At 37.2% G+C, this 18712-nt stretch overlaps 1 protein-coding gene across 3 annotated transcripts in view; it reads right to left on the bottom strand.

The window, feature by feature from the left end:
* TBC1D19 (TBC1 domain family member 19) overlaps positions 1 to 18712 on the bottom strand; it is a 167469-nt gene that overhangs the window by 99338 nt on the left and 49419 nt on the right. For all 3 annotated transcript variants that reach the window (XM_082632706.1, XM_082632707.1, XM_082632708.1), the window contains one exon: positions 11063 to 11138. In XM_082632706.1, the coding sequence (XP_082488832.1) occupies positions 11063 to 11138 (76 nt within the window). The remainder of the gene's footprint in view (positions 1 to 11062; positions 11139 to 18712) is intronic.

The raw sequence follows: 18712 nt of genomic DNA, 5'->3' as shown, positions 1-18712 counted from the left end.
CATTTTTGCTAAGGTTACTGGATTGATAGTGAATAGGATAAATTCAACCATGCAGCACATCTTGAGGTTGTCTGAGCATTTCTGGACTGGATACAGAAATAGGCTGAATATCATCAGGTAGTGTAGATTCTGGAGTGGCTGTCCAGATTCAAATTCCAGGTCTTCCACTTAGTAGTTTGTTAAAGTTGGCCCCATCGAAGACCGTAAGAGTAACTCATTTCATAGAGTCAGCATAAATATAAAATGAGTGAATACTTGTAAGGCACTAGAATGGTACCTGGCACATAATTAGAGATCTATGTGCTTACTACTATTATTTCACAAGAAAACTTATGCACTTATATTTATCACACTGCATATAAGTTTCTTCAAATATTGCTTTCTGTGAACGGTGTAGCAAAATAGTTCCCAAAGTATTTTACATGGAAATAGATTACATAAGTTTGAACACTAGATTAAATAAAAATTAAACAGTTTCTTTATTGCACAACCTCTCTGAGCTGTTAACATGCCAAAAGAAATTGTAAGCAACAAAATGAAGGAGTATTAGATTTAAAAAAAGTATAAAATAAATATCCATGAGTCCCTACTGATAAAAATAAATGACTGAATAAATAAATAAATGGGGGAGAGGAGACAACTCTTCCATGCAGAAGAATTCCAAATGATTTCTGTAGATACTCGCCCCCTCAGGGAGGTGGAACATAACTTCTCCTCAAGTGTGGACCATGACTTCCTTTCAGATGGTACAGTATACATACAAAGAGGAGGTGGGGGGAAGAGTAGTTTTACAGTGGAAAAACCTCACAAATAATACCTCAATCAGGTAATCACGGTCAACATCAACAGTGATATATCATATTGATAGTACATACCATGATATAATTTAATGAATATAAATGGCATTTTATATCTGTGATCGTCCTCCAAAAAACCCACAACCCTAGTCTAATAATGAGAAAAACATCAGACAAATTCCAAGAGAGGAATATTCTACTAAATATCTGACCAGTACTTCTCAAAACTTTCAAGGTCATAAAAAACAAGGAAAGTCTGAGAAACTGTCATAGCCAAGAGGAGCCTAAGGAGACATGACAACCAAATGTAATGTGGTATCCTGGATGGAATCCTAAATCAGAAAAAGGATATGAGGTTAAAACTAAGGAAATCTGAATAAAGTATGACCTTTAGTTATTAATACTGTATTAATATTAGTTCACTAAGTGTAAAAAATGTACCATAGTAATGTAAGATGTTAATAGGGAAATTGGGTACGGGTTCCATGGGAACTCTCTGTAGTGTCTTCTCAATTTTTCTGTAAATCTAAAACTCTTATAAAAAAATCAAGTCCACTAAAAATAATAAATTGTGATTCACCAAGAGGAAGGCAATGTGTACTTCCATCCCTAAACTTATTTGTCCCTGGAACCCCCTTTTATGGAGCATCTCTCAGGGCTAGGATTCAGCATAAAACACTGGAAAATGCTGATGCAGTATAAGGAGCCTCTTCCCCTCATCAGCCCAGAAAACTTCCTAGCCATCTTCCCTATAGCACACAGCACTTTCTACCTTATGTTATAGGTACACATGTCCAAGTCTTATTTCAATTATTAAATCATGAAGTTACATGAAGGCAGAATCTGTATCTAATTTATTTCTGAATCTTCACAGCACATAGCAGAGTGTCTTCTACTCATAGGCATTCAGTAAATATCTTTTAAGTAAATATTGTAATAATTGCTAGAAAGGATAGTAAATGCCTTTACTTATTGATTCATTATAAACTTACTAAGCTCCTGCTACATAAAGGTCAGTATACTAGAGGTAACAGTTACACAAAAGTCTTTTAAAAAGTGTTACTGCTTTCCAGAGGCTTATAGGAAAAGACAGAAAGATGCGTACAGAAATTACTATAATAGAATGCAAGTTGTGAATGAAGGCCATGAAATGACAGTGTGCTACAAGAGTGCAAAAGAGGGAGAGATACTTTTCAACAGGGTAATAACAACGTCAGAGAAGAGATGCCATCTGAGTTGACACAAAATAGATGGGATTTACATAATGTAAAGCAGGCAGAGGGCTTTCCATGACAGGAAAACAAAGTAAGTGCTGAAGATGCAAGAGGAAAGGCAAACTGATTCACTTGGAATGGCACAAATGGCAGTTATAAGACAGCAGAGACTGATAAAGTGGAAGGAGCAGCTGGGGACAGATAGTAAAAACTCTTAAATGGTGGGCTGTGGAGTAGAAACTTCATTTGTTAGCAATTGGCAATCACTGAAGGTCTGTTAGAAGGCAGTGAGACACATTATAAGGGTTCATCCGCTTGAGGTTAAAGTTAATAGTATTGAAGGCACATAAGAAGAAAGACAGATTGAAAGCTGGTAGTTATAAAAGTTAGTAGTGAGGGACATTCAAGATGGCGGAGGAGTAAGATGATCACCTTCCTCCGCACAAATATATCAAAAATACATCTACATGTGGAACATCTCCTACAGAACACCTACTGAACACTGGCAGAAGACCTCAGACCTCCCAAAAGGCCTGAATGAGCAAGAGCCCCCTAATCAGCTGCTGTTTTAACCCTGTCCTGTCTGGGCAGGAACAGATGCCTGAGGGCGACCCACACACAGACATGGGGCCAAAACCAAAGCTGAACCCCAGAAGTTGTGTGAACAAAGAAGAAAAAGGGAAATTTCTCCATGCAGCCTCAGCAGCAGCAGATTAAATCCCAACAGTCAACTTGAGGTACTCTGAATCTGTGGAATGCCTGAATAGACAACATCCCAAAATGGAGGCGGAGGACTTTGGGAGCAACTGCAGACTTGGGGTTTGATGTCTGCGACTGACTTGTTTCTGATTTTTATGTTTATCTTAGTTTAGTTTTTAGCGCTTGTTATCATTGGTAGATTTGTTTATTGGTTTGGTTACTCTTTTTTTAAATTATTATTATTATTATTTATTTTAATAATTTTACTTATTTATTTTTTTAACTTTATTTTTCTTTCTTTTTTTTCTCCCTTTTCTTCTGAGCTGTATGGCTGACAGGGTCTTGGTGCTCCAGGCCATATCAGGCCTGAGCCTCTGAGATGGGAGAGACAAGTTCAGGACATTGGACCACCAGAGACCTCCTGGCCCCATGTAATATCAATCAGTGAGAGCTCTCCCAGAGATCTCAGTCTCAACATTAAGACCCAGCTCCACCCAACGGCCAGCAAGTTCCAGTGCTGGATGCGCCATGCCAAACAACTAGCAAGACAGGAACACAACCTCACCCATTAGAAGAGAGGCTGCCTAAAATCATACTAAGTTCACAGACACCCCAAAACACACCACTGGATGTGGTCCTGCCCACCAGAAAGACAAGATAAACCCCTACTCACCATAACATAGGCACCAGTCCCCTCCACCAGGAAGCCTACACAACCCACTGAACCAACCTCACCCACTGCGGGCAGACACCAAAAACAATGGGATTACAAATCTGCACCCTGAAAAAAGGAGACCCCAAACACAGTATGTTAAACAAAATGAGAAGACAGAGAAATATGCAGCAGATGAAGGAGCAGGGAAAAAACCCCAAGACCAAACAAATGAAGAGGAAATAGGCAGTCTACCTGAAAAAGAATTCAGAGTAATGATAGTAAAGATGATCCAAAATCTTGGAAATCGAACAGAGAAAAACAAGAAACGTTTAACACGGAACTAGAAAAACTAAAGAGCAAACAAATGATGACGAACAAAAAAATAAATGAAAATAAAAATTCTCTAGGAGGAATCAATAGCTGAATAACTGGGGCAGAAGAACAGATAAGTGACCTGGAAAATAAAATTGTGGAACTAACTACCACAAAGCAGAATAAAGAAAAAAAAAATGAAAAGAATTGAGGACAGTCTCAGAGACTTCTGGGACAATATTAAATGCACCAACATTCAAATTATAGGGGTCCCAGAAGAAGAAGAGTAAAAGAAAGGGTCTAAGAAAATATTTGAAGAGATTATAGTTGAAAATTTCCCTACCATAGTAAAGGAATTAGTCAATAAAGTCCAGGAAGCGCATAGCATCCCATACAGGATAAATCCAAGGAGAAACATGCCAAGACACATATTAATCAAACTATCAAAAATTAAATACAAAGAAAAAATATTAAAAGCAGCAAGGGAAAAACAACAAATAACATACAAGGGAATCCCCATAAGGTTAACAGCTAACTTTTCAGGAGAAACTCTGCAAGCCAGAAGGGTGTGGCAGGACATACTTAAAGTGATGAAAGGGAAAATCTACAACCAAGATTACTCTATGAAGCAAGGATCTCATTCAGATTCAACAGAGAAATTAAAACCTTTACAGACAAGGAAAAGAGAATTCAGCACTACCAACCCAGAATTACAACAAATCCTAAAGGAACTTCTCTGGGCAGGAAACACAAGAGAAGGAAATGACCTACAAAAACAAACCCAAAACAATTGAGAAAATGGTAATAGGAACATATATATCGATAATACCTTAAATGTAAATGGATTAAATGCTCCAACCAAAAGGCATAGGCTGGCTGAATGGATACAAAAACATGGCCCGCATATATGCTGTCTACAAGAGACCCACTACAGACCTAGGGACACATACAGACTAAAAGTGAGGGGATGGAAAAAGATATTCCACACAAAAGGAAATCAAGAGAAAGCTGGAGTAGCAATTCTCATATCAAACAAAATAGACTTTAAAATAAAGACTATGACAAGAGACCAAGAAGGACACTACATAATGATCAAGGGATCAATCCAAGAAGAAGATATAACAATTGTAAATATTTATGCACCCAACACAGGAGCACCTCAGTACATAAGGCAAATGCTAACAGCCATAAAAGGGGAAATCAACAGTAACACAATCATAGTAAGGGACTTTCACACCTCACTTTCACCAATGGGCAGATCATCCAAAATGAAAATAAGTAAGGAAAAACAAGCTTTACATTACACATTAAACAAGATGGACTTAACTGATATTTATAGGACATTCCATCCAAAAACAACAGAATACACATTCTTCTCAAGTGCTCATGGAAGATTCCCCAGGATATATCATATCTTGGGTCACAAATCAAGCCTTGGTAAATTTAAGAAAATTGAAATCGTATCAAGTAACTTTTCCAAACACAGCTCTATGAGACTAGATATCAGTTACAGGCAAAAAAACAGTAAAAAATACAAACACATGGAGGCTAAACAATATGCTACTAAATAACCAAGAGAACACTGAAGAAATGAAAGAGGAAATCAAAAAATACCTAGAAACAAATGATAGTGAAAACACAACAACGCAAAACCAGTGGGATGCAGCAAAAGCAGTTCTAAGAGGGATGCTTATAGCAATATAATCCTACCTCAAAAAACAAGAAACATCTCAAATCAACAACCTAAATGTACACCTAAAGCAATTAGAAAAAGAAAAACAAGAAAACCCCAAAGTTAGCAGAAGGAAAGAAATCATAAAGATCAGATTAGAAATCAATGAAAATGAAATGAAGGAAACAATAGCAAAGATCAATAAAACTAAAAACTGGTTCTTTGAGAAGATAAACAAAATGATAAACCATTAGCCAGACTCATCAAGAAAAAAAGGGAGAAGACACAAATCAATAGAATTAGAAATGAAAAAGGAGAAGTAACAACTGACACTGCAGAAATACAAAGGATCATGAGAGATTACTACAAGCAACCATATGCCAATAAAATGGACAACCACAAGGAAATGGACAAATTCTTGGAAAGGTACAATTTTCCAAGACTGAACCAGGAAGAATTAGAAAATATAAACAGACCAATCACAAGCACTGAAATTGAAACTATGATTAAAAATCTTCCAAGAACAAAAGCCAAGGACCAGATGGCTTCACAGGCAAATTCTATTATACATTTAGAGAAGAACTAACACCTATCCTTCTCAAAGTATTCCAACATATAGCAGAGGGAAGGACACTCCCAAACTCATTCTATGAGGCCACAATCACCCTGATACCAAAACCAGATAAAGATGTCACAAAAAAAGAAAACTACAGGCCAATATCACTGATGAACATAGATGCAAAAAACCTCAACAAAAAGCTAGGAAACAGAATCCAACAGCACATTAAAAGGATCATACAACACGATGAGTGGGGTTTATCCTAGGAATGCAAGGATTCTTCAATATACGCAAATCAATCAATGTGATACACCATATTAACAAATTGAAGGATAAAAAACATATGATAATCTCAATAGATGCAGAAAAACCTTTCAACAAATTCAACACCCATTTATCATAAAAACTTTACAGAAAGTAGGAATAGAGGGAACTATCTCAAAATAATAAAGGCCATATATGACAAACCCACAGCCAACATTGTCCTCAATGGTGAAAAACTGAAACCATTTCCTCTAAGGTCAGGAACAAGACAAGGTTGCACTCTCACTGCTTTTATTCAACATAGTTTTGGAAGTTTTAGGCACAGCAATCAGAGAACAAAAAGAAATAAAATGAATCCAAATCAGAAAAGAAGAAGTAAAGCTGTCACTGTTTGCAGATGACATGAAACTATACATAGAGATTCCTAAAGATGCTACCAGAAAATTACCAGAGCTACTCAATGAACGTGGTAAAGTAGCGGGAAACAAAATTAATGCACAGAAATCTCTTGCATTCCTATACACTAATGAAAAATCTGAAAGAGAAATTAAGGAAACACTCCCATTTACCATTGCAACAAAAAGAATAAAATACCTAGGAATAAACCTACTTAAGGAGACAAAAGACCTGTATGCAGAAAACTATAAGACCCTGTTGAAAGAAATTAAAAATGATACAGATGGAGAGATATACCATGTTCTTGGATTGGAAGAATCAACATTGTGAAAATGACTCTACTACCCAAAGCAATCTACAGATTCAATCAAATCCCTGTCAAACCACCAATGGCATTTTTCACAGAACTAGAACAAAAAATTTCACAATTTGTATGGAAACACAAAGACCCCGAATAGCCAAAGCAATCTTGAGAAAGAAAAACAGAGCGGGAGGAATCAGGCTCCCTGACATCAGACTATACTACAAAGCTATAGTAATCAAGACAGTATGGTACTGGCACAAAAACAGAAATATAGATCAATGGAACAGGATAAAAAGCCCAGAGATAAACCCACGCACATATGGTAACCCTATCTTTGATACAGGAGGCGAGACTATACAATGGAGAAAAGACAGCCTCTTCAATAAGTGGTGCTGGGAAAACTGACAGCTACATATGAAAGAATGAAATTAGAACACTCCCTAACACCGTATACAAAAATAAATGCAAAATGGATTAAAGACCTAAATGTAAGGCCAGACACTATCAAACTCTTAGAGGAAAACATAGGCATAACACTCTATGATATAAATCACAGCAAGATCCTTTTTGACCCACCTCCTAGAGAAATGGAAATAAAAACAAAAATAACCAAATGGGACCTAATGAAACTTAAAAGCTCTTGCACAGCAAAGGAAGCTATAAACAAGATGAAAACACAATCCTCAGAGTAGAAGAAAATATTTGCAAATGAAGCAACTGACAAAGGATTAATTTCCACAATATACAAGCAGCTCATGCAGCTCAATATCAAAAAACAAACAACCCAGTCCAAAAATGGGCAGAAGACCTAAACAGACATTTCTCCAAAGAAGATATCCAGATTGCCAACAAACACATGAAAGACTGCTCAACATCACTAATCATTAGAGAAATGCAAATCAAAAACACAATGAGGTATCACCTCATAACGGTCAGAATGGCCATCATCAAAAAATCTATAAACAATAAATGCTGGAGAGGGTGTGGAGAAAAGGGAACCCTCTTGCACTGTTGGTGGGAATGTAAATTGATACAGCCACTATGGAGAACAGTATGGAGGTTCCTTAAAAAACTAAAAATAGAACTACCATATGACCCAGCAATCCCACTATTGGGCATATACCCTGAGAAAACCATAGTTCGGAAAGAGTCATGTACCACAATGTTCACTGCAGCTCTATTTACAATAGCCAGGACATGGAAGCAGCCTTTGTGTCCATCGACAGATGAATGGATTGAGAGGATGTGGCAAATGTATACAATGGAATATTAGTCAGCCATAAAAAGAAATGAAATTGAGTTATGTGTAGTGAGGTGGATGGACCTAGAGTCTTTCATACAGAGTGAAGTAAGTCAGAAAGAGAAAAACAAATACCGTATGCTAACACATATATATGGAATCTAAAAAAAAAAAATGTTCTGAAGACCTAGGGGCAGGACAGGAATAAAGAGGTAGACGTAGAGAGTGGACCTAAGGACATGGGGAGAGGGAAGGGTGAGCTGGGACAAAGTGAAAGAGTAGCACTGACACATATACACTACCAAATGTAAAATAGATAGCTAGTGGGAAGCAGCCACATAGCACAGGGAGATCAGCTCAGTGATTTGTGACCACCCAGAGGGGTGGGATAGGGACCGTGGGAGGGAGACGCAAGAGGGAGGAGATATGGGGATAAATGTATATGTATAGCTGATTCACTTTGTTATACAGCAGAAACTAACACACCATTGTAAAGCAACTATACTCCAATAAAGATGTTAAAAAAATTACTACAACAAAAAAAATCTTCAGTCTTGCAGATTTAGAGACCCACATAAAAAGACTGTAAAAATGTCACTTCCCTTATTTTGATAAATAATAAAAAATTCTTGAATTTCAAACAAACAAAGAAACAAAAAAGAATCAATTACATTTGACCCTTGAACATCTCAGAGGTTAGGGATGCCAACACTCCACACAGTGGAAAATTCGAGTATAACTTAAAATTTGGCCCTCCATTCCTGTGGTTCTGAATCTGCAAATTCAACCAGCCCAGGTTAGTGTAGTACTGTAGTATTTAGCATTGAAAAAAATCCACATATAAGTGGATTCATGCAGTTCAAACCCACATTGTTCAAGAGTCAACTGTATTTCATCAAACATTTACTGAGAGTGTTCTGTGGGCTAGGCACTCTGCTTAGATGCTAAGGATTAAAAGCACAGTCCCTGCTCTTAAAGGGACTAATTTTGTGCAGGAATCTGCAAACTTTCTATAAAAAGGCAGATAGTACAAAATTTAAGCTTTCCAGGTCATAACTTCTCTAAAGCAACTATTTAACCCTGACATAGTAGCTCAGAAGCAGACATAGCCAATATGTAAATAAAGGAGCATGACTATTTTCCAATAAAACATATTTTATTAATTCCTATAAGTTTCATGGGTCACAAAATATTCTTCTTCTTTTGATTTTTCAACCAGTTGAAAATGTTAAAAAAAAAATAGGGCTTCCCTGGTGGCACAGTGGTTGAGAGCCCGCCTGCCGATGCAGGGGACACGGGTTCGTGCCCCGGTCTGGGAAGATCCCACATGCCACAGAGCAGCTAGGCCCGTGAGCCACGGCCACTGAGCCTGCGCGTCCGGAGCTTGTGCTCCGCAATGGGAGAGGCCACAACAGTGAGAGGCCCGCGTACCGCAAAAAAAAATATAAATAAAAAAAAAAATAATAATAATAAAATTCCTAGCTTGCTACCCATACAAAAACAGGTGGCAGGGCAGATCTGGCCCATGGGCTGTAGCGTGCCAACTCTGGATCTAGCAGGTAAGCCTGGAGAGGAAAGAGAGGAGTACCATACATATACACAATACATATATTTACCATTCATATATAGTCTCAGCAACTAGCAGTAGGCTTTAAGAACAGACCTGTTATTTATCTCTGTATCTCTTCAGTCTTAATAGGAAACCAACTTTTGTTTTTTATACTTATGCTAAAACTGATACTTTCTCTAAAACTTTCAGAAATTTTCAAATTTTGCCAAAAAATACTTAGACCCAAGCATTTAGTTTTATTTTCTTGAGTTATATCTTTACAACAAAAGACCAATTATTTCACACATGTATCACATGATGATTATGATTTATGACACTTCGATATTAAATACTGTCTGATTGCTAGCCCTAAAGTACCACCTACAGATAGAAACATATTACATATTTCCTCAAATATCTCCATGCTTTTTGTTTATATTGCTTCCTTTCACCCTCTAATTTTGAGGTTTTTTTAAATGAATATAAAAGCAGAAAAAGAAAAACCTGCCTAACATCTACTGCTGTGGAGCATGGAAACTCAAAGCAAGCAGAACACTTTTCAGGAGCAGCTGGACTACTATGATAACTGTTGAAGCTGGGTGACGGGTTCACTGGAGTTCTTTGGGGTGTATCTGAAAATTTTCATAATAATTTCTGAGACTATGATGGAGAAAGAAGGTTGACTTATGAGGTCCATTAAATGCCTCAGCAGTGTTAGTTAGGGAGTCCCCAGCACTGTGAGGAAGGCTCATGAATAGTGCCACTTCACTGGCAGGCAGACCACACAGGGCCAAGGCAAAGGCCAGCTAAAGAAGTAGGGGCATGTGACAGAACTTATTAAGTTTCTAGTTTAACAGCTTTTTACAGTTTTTCTGTTAAAGTTATTTTATTTTACACTTTTAAAGTGTAAAGTGACTTTTAGTTGTTTTCAGTGCATTTTAGATACAAGGTTCATTTGGGTTCTGTAACAGAATACAATTAGTATGTATAACCTGTTGTGAAAACAAATGTTTCAAATATAGTATCAGTAACACTGGTGTCAAAAGCTAAAATTTTAAGGGAAGAGTGAGTTAGTTCATTCCCGTTTCATTCTTTTAATATCACACAACATTAGGAACAAATTGTTTCATAATATTTACTTTTATGATATTTTCAATTTTAGGCCAGTATAGTATAGGATTTTTTTTTCTTCTACTCAACATTTTCAAGATTACTATAGCTAAGTAAGTGCAATCCTTGGTTACTGAAAATAAAGAGTATGCAAATACTATTCACCTCACTTTAGTGGTCTTTACCCAGTCTTTCATGTAATAAATACAGTCCTAATATTAATAAGGATCTTTCACTCTGCATTATATAACTTGGTATGGAAAAATAAAATTAAAATGAACAGTAGCCAACCTGTGCTTTCCTCATGTATACCAAAGGTTCTTTAAGATGTTCAGGAGGTGCAGCAGGGTGACTGGGTAAAGGAAACCTGGGGACAAAAAGAGGAAGCTGAGTATTATACATTACTCTTTTTTTTTTTTTAAACAAAGAATGCATGTTTTTATTTATTCACTCAACAACCATAGACCTGAGAGCCCACTGCCATGTACTGGTTATATAAAGGTAAACAGGCCCCTGCCCTCAAAAGGTTCACAACCAGAAGGCAGGCAAGAAAAACTACAAAAGCACCACAAAAGCATATATAGGGGGCAAAGAAGTCAGAGTTTTGTATTTGATACAATTTTCCCTTATGCTAAGAATTGAAAAGTATATACATTACTCTTAATAATTAATCAGTTCGCCTGGTTAGAAATTACTTACCTCTGTAGTCCATGATATACATGAAATAGATATTTGTTAGCAGTTCTATGTGCTTACACAAGGTACAACCTAATAAAACTTTAATTCTTATCCTACGAGTATAGTAGTTTTAAATTAACAATTTAATGACTTGTTAAAAGTTAAAGTGAATTCATAAATTTAGGTAATTTTAAAATTATTTAGCTCTGTAAGTGCTCATATGAAAATTTTCACAACTGTTAATTTTAGTATGTAAGTACTATAACACTTAGAGAAATTTTTTTTAAGTCTGAAGTCTAAAAAAGTCCATTAACTTAGTAATATATCAACTTTTCTCATTCCTCCCAATTTCCTTTTCCATAGGATTGAAATGATAGTAAAAATGCTATCTTTTGTAATAGCCATGTTTTAGTATTAATATATTAAATACATTAATTCACAAATTTAATAAAATTTAAAAAATTTAATGTCTTGAAAATTATGTTTTCTATGTAAATTACATTTTATATTCAAAATGTATTTTTTTTATTAAGAAACCGATTTATTTATTCAACAAATATTTGAGCCATTCTAAGTACTAAGTATGTGGTAGGATTAAGACAGTTATCTCTTGTTCTTATGTACCTAGTATTCTAGTGAAGAAAGAGTCAATATTTATAAAAACAAACAAATAAATAAATCAATAGAATAATATAAAATACTAATAAGTGCCATGAGAAAACAAGAGCAAGATAGAGTCAAAAGTGATTTGGAAGGGCAGGGAAGGTGTCTAGAAAAGCTAATATTTGAACCAAGACATGAGTGAAAAGGAGCCAACCATTCAAAGATCTGGGGGAAGAACATTCCAAGTAAAAGGACAGCAAGCTCAAGACTCTGAGGTGGGAAAATATGGAATGTTTAAAAATCAGAAAAAGCCAGGAGGGTTGAAATGTAATGACTGAGTCACAGAGTGATATAAAATCATAGAGAAGGCAATAGAAGAACACAACAATTTAACATTTAGTTAGACTTTTCAATCTCTTTCACAACAACATATAGCTCCCATTGAAATTAATCATATAACTTGTACCTACAGCAAAGCAACCATGTTCTAACAATCAAGAACCATACACTGAATTCTCAAGAAATTCCTCATCCAAAGGGGGACATCCAAAGGGGGACACCAGACAGTTTCACTAACTGATTATTTCTGGCTAATTGTTTTTTTCTACTAAAATCTGCATTCCATGTACCTAAACAAATCACCTTTCCCCACTCACAAGTGAAAAAAATAATTGATAATCTCTAGATACCTCAGTATTTCTTCTTATATGCAAGATAGTTTAAAAGCTATATATTTTATACCACTCACTACATCATTTGTAAAGAGACATGTGATTTATAATTAAATATAACTCTTAAAAATTCTTCCATTTTAATGGTAATTATTTATAAACAATAAAACTTAGAAATTTAGGATTGAAACTTGAGAGCACTTACTGATGATCTTAAGGGTTATTTAATGCTCAAAGAAATTTATCCATAAAAAAAGGTAAGAAGTGACAACCCCAAATCATTCATATTAAAACAAAATAAAGTTAGATGTTTATTCAATTGTAAATAGTTAATGAGAACCTACTAAGTTCAAGGTAATAGAGATACAGCAGTTAACAAAACATGTTAAAATCTCTGTCCTTGGGACTTCCCTGGAGGTACAGTGATTAAGACTCCATGCTCCCAATGGAGGGAGCACGAGTTCAATCCCTCGTCGGGGAAGATCTCATATGCCACATCGCGCAGCCAAAACAATAAAAAAAAATGAAATAGAATAGAATAAAAAAGAATAAAACAAAATAAAATAAAATCTCTGTCCTCACGTATTTTACATTTAGTAATACAAAGAGATGAGGGTCCGTAGATAGGAACAATGCAGAACCTTGCATATCACTCTTGACTCCTCCCTCTTCCTATCTCCCTAAATCCCCATAAATGCCACTCATCTTCTCCACCCCACTGACACTGTTTTAGGCAACCAACATTTGTCGCCTGCATTCATCTGACAGATTCATAAGCAGTCTCCCCTGCTTCCACACTATTTTCAACCTATTTGCCAATTTGCCTGGTGGTTAGTCAGGAGCAGTGTCTTCCTTATTCACCAGTGATTGTATTTCCAGTGTCTAGCATATGGCCTGGCACATACTAGATATCTAGTACATTGTTGAATAAATAAAATGCAAATGTGGTTTATGTCACTACTTTGCTTAAAATCCTAAAATGGCACCCAAATGCTTTTAGGATCCAGCCTACAAATCCTTGAGTAAGAAGCACATCCTTGCCTACAGATCTAGCATAATCCTTCCCTATGCCCCTTTCCTCTCTACCATTCAACTTTTGTTGCCATACAACTTTTGTTCCTCCAATATACTGCATTCTTTTCCACCTATAAACACTTCTGAACATGTTGTTCCCTCGTGCCTAAAGCACTTTTCTTCTCTACCCCTTCCCCTGACTAAATCCAGCTCAGCTTTTTGATCTCAGTCTGAGTATTATTTCCTGTGATAAGTCATCATGACATCCCCAATCTGAGTTAAGTGCCTGCCCTATGTACTCCTTGTACTTACCCTATTATAGCGCTTACTATATTGTACCATAATTGCCTCTTTAAATTCTCTGTGCCCCACTGGGATGTAAGCTCCATAAAAAGCAAAGACTATCTGCCTAGCTTGTTCACTATCCCAGCACCTAGCTCTGTACATAACACATAACAAGCACATAGTAATATTTAAAACTAAGAGGGCAGGGTGGAGTCAAGATGGCAGTGTGGGAAGATGCCAAGTTACCATCTCCCCATAATTAGGTTCCCTGCTGGCCGCTGGTGGAAGATCCTAACACCCAAGGAGATGAGAGGAACCCCCAAGTGAACTGGTAGGACATGGGGGGACTGAGGGGGGAGGAAAAGTGGAGGCCAGACAGGATCAGCGCCCCTGAGGCTGGGGAGATCAGGAAAGGCACATGGGAGGGGCCCTCAGGGAGGAGTGGAGGAAGAGCTGAGGGCATTTGCCCCACTGACTTGGGCATGGGGAGACTGCTGAGCTCCCAAGCCGGTCCCCTGCCCTCCAAAGGCACCCACTCCCCATGGCCGCATTGGTCCTGTGGGCATAGGAAGGAGGCCAAGGGGATAAAAGGAGAGGCAGGTGGGAAGGCCCCTCTGCAACCAGAGGAACCAGACCCTCTGGTCTCAGAAGGCGGGGAGCATACCTGGGCCCCTTCTGTTCCGTTGAACCTATGCCCCACCTCCCACAGCCCACAGGGCCTTTTCCAGCCCTGTGGGTCCTAAGCATAGGCCCTGCCCACTGCCCAAAACTTGCCCTTGCTTAGGTCCCGCCCTCCAGAGCCAAGGCCTTCCCCACCTGCCCCTTTTTTTTTCTCTTGCCTCCTCTTTTTTACTGTTGTGGTACTGTTGAACATTCTGGTTGTTGATTCATCTATATTTTTATTTTTATATACTTTCTAATATATCTGTTAGTTTCCTAGTCTAATTTTTTTAACTTGGTTATTGTTATCTCTCTCTTTTCTTTTTTTTGCCACCCCACGTGACTTGCGGGATATTGGTTCACAAGCAGGGGGGGTCGAGCCCAAGCTCCTGTGGTGGGAGCTCCAAGTCCAAACCACTGGACTAACAGAAAACCTCAGACCCCAGGGAATATTCATCACAGTGAGGTCTCACAGAGGTCCTCATCTCAGCACCAAGACCCAGCTCTACCCAAAAGCCTAAAAACTCCAATGTTGGAAGCCTCAGGCCAAAGAACCAGTAAGACAAAAACACAATACGACTCAAAAAAAAAAAAAAAAGAGATGGCCAAAAAATATGTGACAGATGAAGGAGCAAGGTAAAAACCTATAAGACCAAATAAATGAAGAGGAAATAGGCAATCTACTTGAAAAACAATTCAGAGAAAAAACAGTAAAGATGAATCACACACAAGGTTGTCCACTCTCAACACTATTACTCAACATAGTTTTGGAAGTTTTAGCCACAGCCATCAGAGAAGAAAAACAAATAAAAGGAAACCAAATTGGAAAAGAAGTAAAGCCGTCATTGTTTGCAGATGACATGATACTATACATAGGGAATACTAAAGATGCTACCAGAAAACTACTAGAGTTAATCAATGAATTTGGTAAAGTAGCAGGATAGAAAATTAATGCACAGAAATCTCTTGCATTCCTACACACTAATAATGAAAAATCTGAACGAAAAATTAAGGAAACACTCCCATTTACCACTGCAACAAAAAGAATAAAATACCTAGGAATAAACCTACCTAAGGAGACAAAAGACCTGTATGCAGGAAACTATAAGACACTGAAGAAAGGAATTAAAGAAGATACAAACAGATGGAGAGATATACCATGTCCTTGCATTGGAAAAACCAACATTCTGAAAATGACTACACTACGCAAAGCAATCTACAGATTCAATGCAATCCCTATCAAACTACCAATGGCATTTTTCACAGAACTAGAACAAAAACTTTCATAATTTGTATGGAAACACAAAAGACCCCGAATAGACAAGGCAATCTTGAGAAAGAAAAACGGAGCTGGAGGAAACAGGCTCCCAGACATCAGACTATACTACAAAGCTATAGTAATCAAGACAGTATGGAACTGGCACAAAAACAGAAATATAGATCAATGGAACAGGATAGAAAGCCCAGAGATAAACCCATGCACATACGGTCACATTATTTTTGATAAAAGAGGCAAGAATATACAATGGAAAATAGACAGCCTCTTCAATAAGTGGTGCTGGGAAAACTGGACAGCTACTTGTAAAAGAATGAAATTAGAACACTCCCTAACACCATACACAAAAATAAATGCAAAATGGATTAAAGACCTAAATGTAAGGCCAGACACTATCAAACTCTTAGAGGAAAACATAGGCAGAACACTCTATGACATAAATCACAGCAAGATCTTTTTGACCCACCTCCTAGAGAAATGGAAATAAATACAAAAACAAATGAGACCTAATGAAACTTCAAAGCTTTGCACAGCAAAGGAAACCATAAACAAGATGAAAAGACAACTCTCAGAATGGGAGAAAATATCTGCAAATGAAGGAGCTGACAAAGAATTAATCTCCAAATTTACAAGCAGCTCATGCAGCTCAATATCACGAAAACAAACAACCTAATCCAAATATGGGCAAGAGACATAAATAGACATTTCTCCAAAGAAGATATACAGATTGCCAACAAACACATGAAAGGATGCTCAACATCACTAATCATTAGAGAAATGCAAATCAAAACTACAATGAGGTATCACCTCACACCAGTCAGAATGGCCATCATCAAAAAATCTAGAAAGAATAAATGCTGGAAAGAGTGTGGAGAAAAGGGAACCCTCCTGCACTGTTGGTGGGAATGTAAATTGATACAGCCACTATGGAGATCAGTATGGAGGTTCCTTAAAAATCTAAAAATAGAACTACCATATGACCCAGCAATCCCACTACTGGGCATATACCCTGAGAAAACTATAGTTCGGAAAGAGTCATGTACCACCATGTTCACTGAAGCTCTATTTGCAATATCCAGAACATGGAAGCGGCCTGGGTGTCCACTGACAGATGAATGCATGGAGAGGATGTGGCATATGTATACAATGGAACATTACTCAGCCACAAAAAGAAATGAAATTGAGTTATTTGTAGTGAGGTGGATGGACCTAGAGACCGTCATACAGAGTTGAGTGGGTCGGAAAGAGAAAAAAAAATACCATATGCTTACACATATACATGTAATATAAAAACAAAACAAAACAAAAAGAATGGTTCTGAAGAACCTAGGGGCAGGAGAGGAATAAAGACGCAGACATAGAGAATAGACTTGAGGACACACAGAGGGGGAAGGGTAAGCTGGGACGAAGTGAGAGAGTCACATGGACTTATATATACTACCAGATGTAACACAGATAGCTAGTGGGAGGCAGCTGCATAGCTCAGGGAGATCAGCTCAGTGCTCTGTGACCACCTAGAGGGGTGGGATAGGGAAGGTGGGAGGGAGATGCAAGAGGGAGGAGATATGGGGATATATGTATATGTATAGCCGATTCACTTTGCTATAAAGCAGAAACTAACACACCATTGTAAAGCAATTATATTCCAATTAAGATGTTAAAAAATTATTTTTAATTAAAAAAAAAAGAATCACAATCTCAGAAATAGAATGGAGGCACGGATTGACAAAATACAAGAAATGTTTAACAAAGATCTAGAATAACTAAAGAACAAATAGAGATGAACAACACAATAACTAAAATGAAAAATACACTAGAAGGAATCAATAACAGAATAACTGAAGCAGAAGAACCAATAAGTGAGCTGGAAGACAAAATGTTGGAAATATCTGCTGAGGAGCAGAATAAAGAAAAAAGAAAGAAAAGAATTGAAGATAATCTCAGAGAACTCTGGGACAACACTAAACGCACCAACATTTGAATGTAGGGGTCCCAGAAGAAGAAGAGAAAAAGAAAAGGACTGAGAAAATATTTGAAGAGATTATAGTCAAAAACTCCCCTAACGTAGTAAACGAAATAGTCACCCAAGTCCAGCAAGCACAGAGAGTCCCATTCAGGATAAACCCTAGGAAAAATACACCAAGACACATATTAATCAAACTAACAAAAATTAAATTCAAAGAAAAAATATTAAAAGAAGCAAGGGAAAAACAAAATATAACATACAAAGGAATCCCCATAAGGTTATCAGCTGAGTTTTCAGCGGAAACTCTGCAAGACAGAAGGGAGTGGCAGGATACACTTAAAGTGATGAAAGAGAAAAACCTACAACCAAGATTACTCTACCCAGCAAAGATCTCATTCAGATTTGATGGAGAAGTCAAAAGCTTTTCACACAAGCAAAAGCTAAGAGAATTCAGCACCATCAAACCAACTTTACAACAAATGCTAAAGAAACTTCTCTAGGTGGGAAACACAAGAGAAGTAAAAGACCCACAAAAACAAACCCCCTGAAAACACAAACAAACCCGAAACAATTAAGAAAATGGTAATAGGAACATACATATCGATAATAACCTTGAATGTAAATGGATTAAATGCTACAACCAAAAGATACAGACTGACTGAATGGATACAAAAACAAGACCCATATATATGCTGCCTACAAGACACCCACTTCGGACCTAGGGACACATACAGACTGAAAGTGAAGGGATGGAAAAAGTATTTCCATGCAAATGGAAATCAGAAGAA

The sequence above is a fragment of the Mesoplodon mirus genome, assembly GCF_964341445.2.
Source record: "Mesoplodon mirus genome assembly, chromosome: 2".
Taxonomy (NCBI): domain Eukaryota; kingdom Metazoa; phylum Chordata; class Mammalia; order Artiodactyla; family Ziphiidae; genus Mesoplodon; species Mesoplodon mirus.
This window is presented reverse-complemented; position numbering and strand designations above follow the sequence as displayed.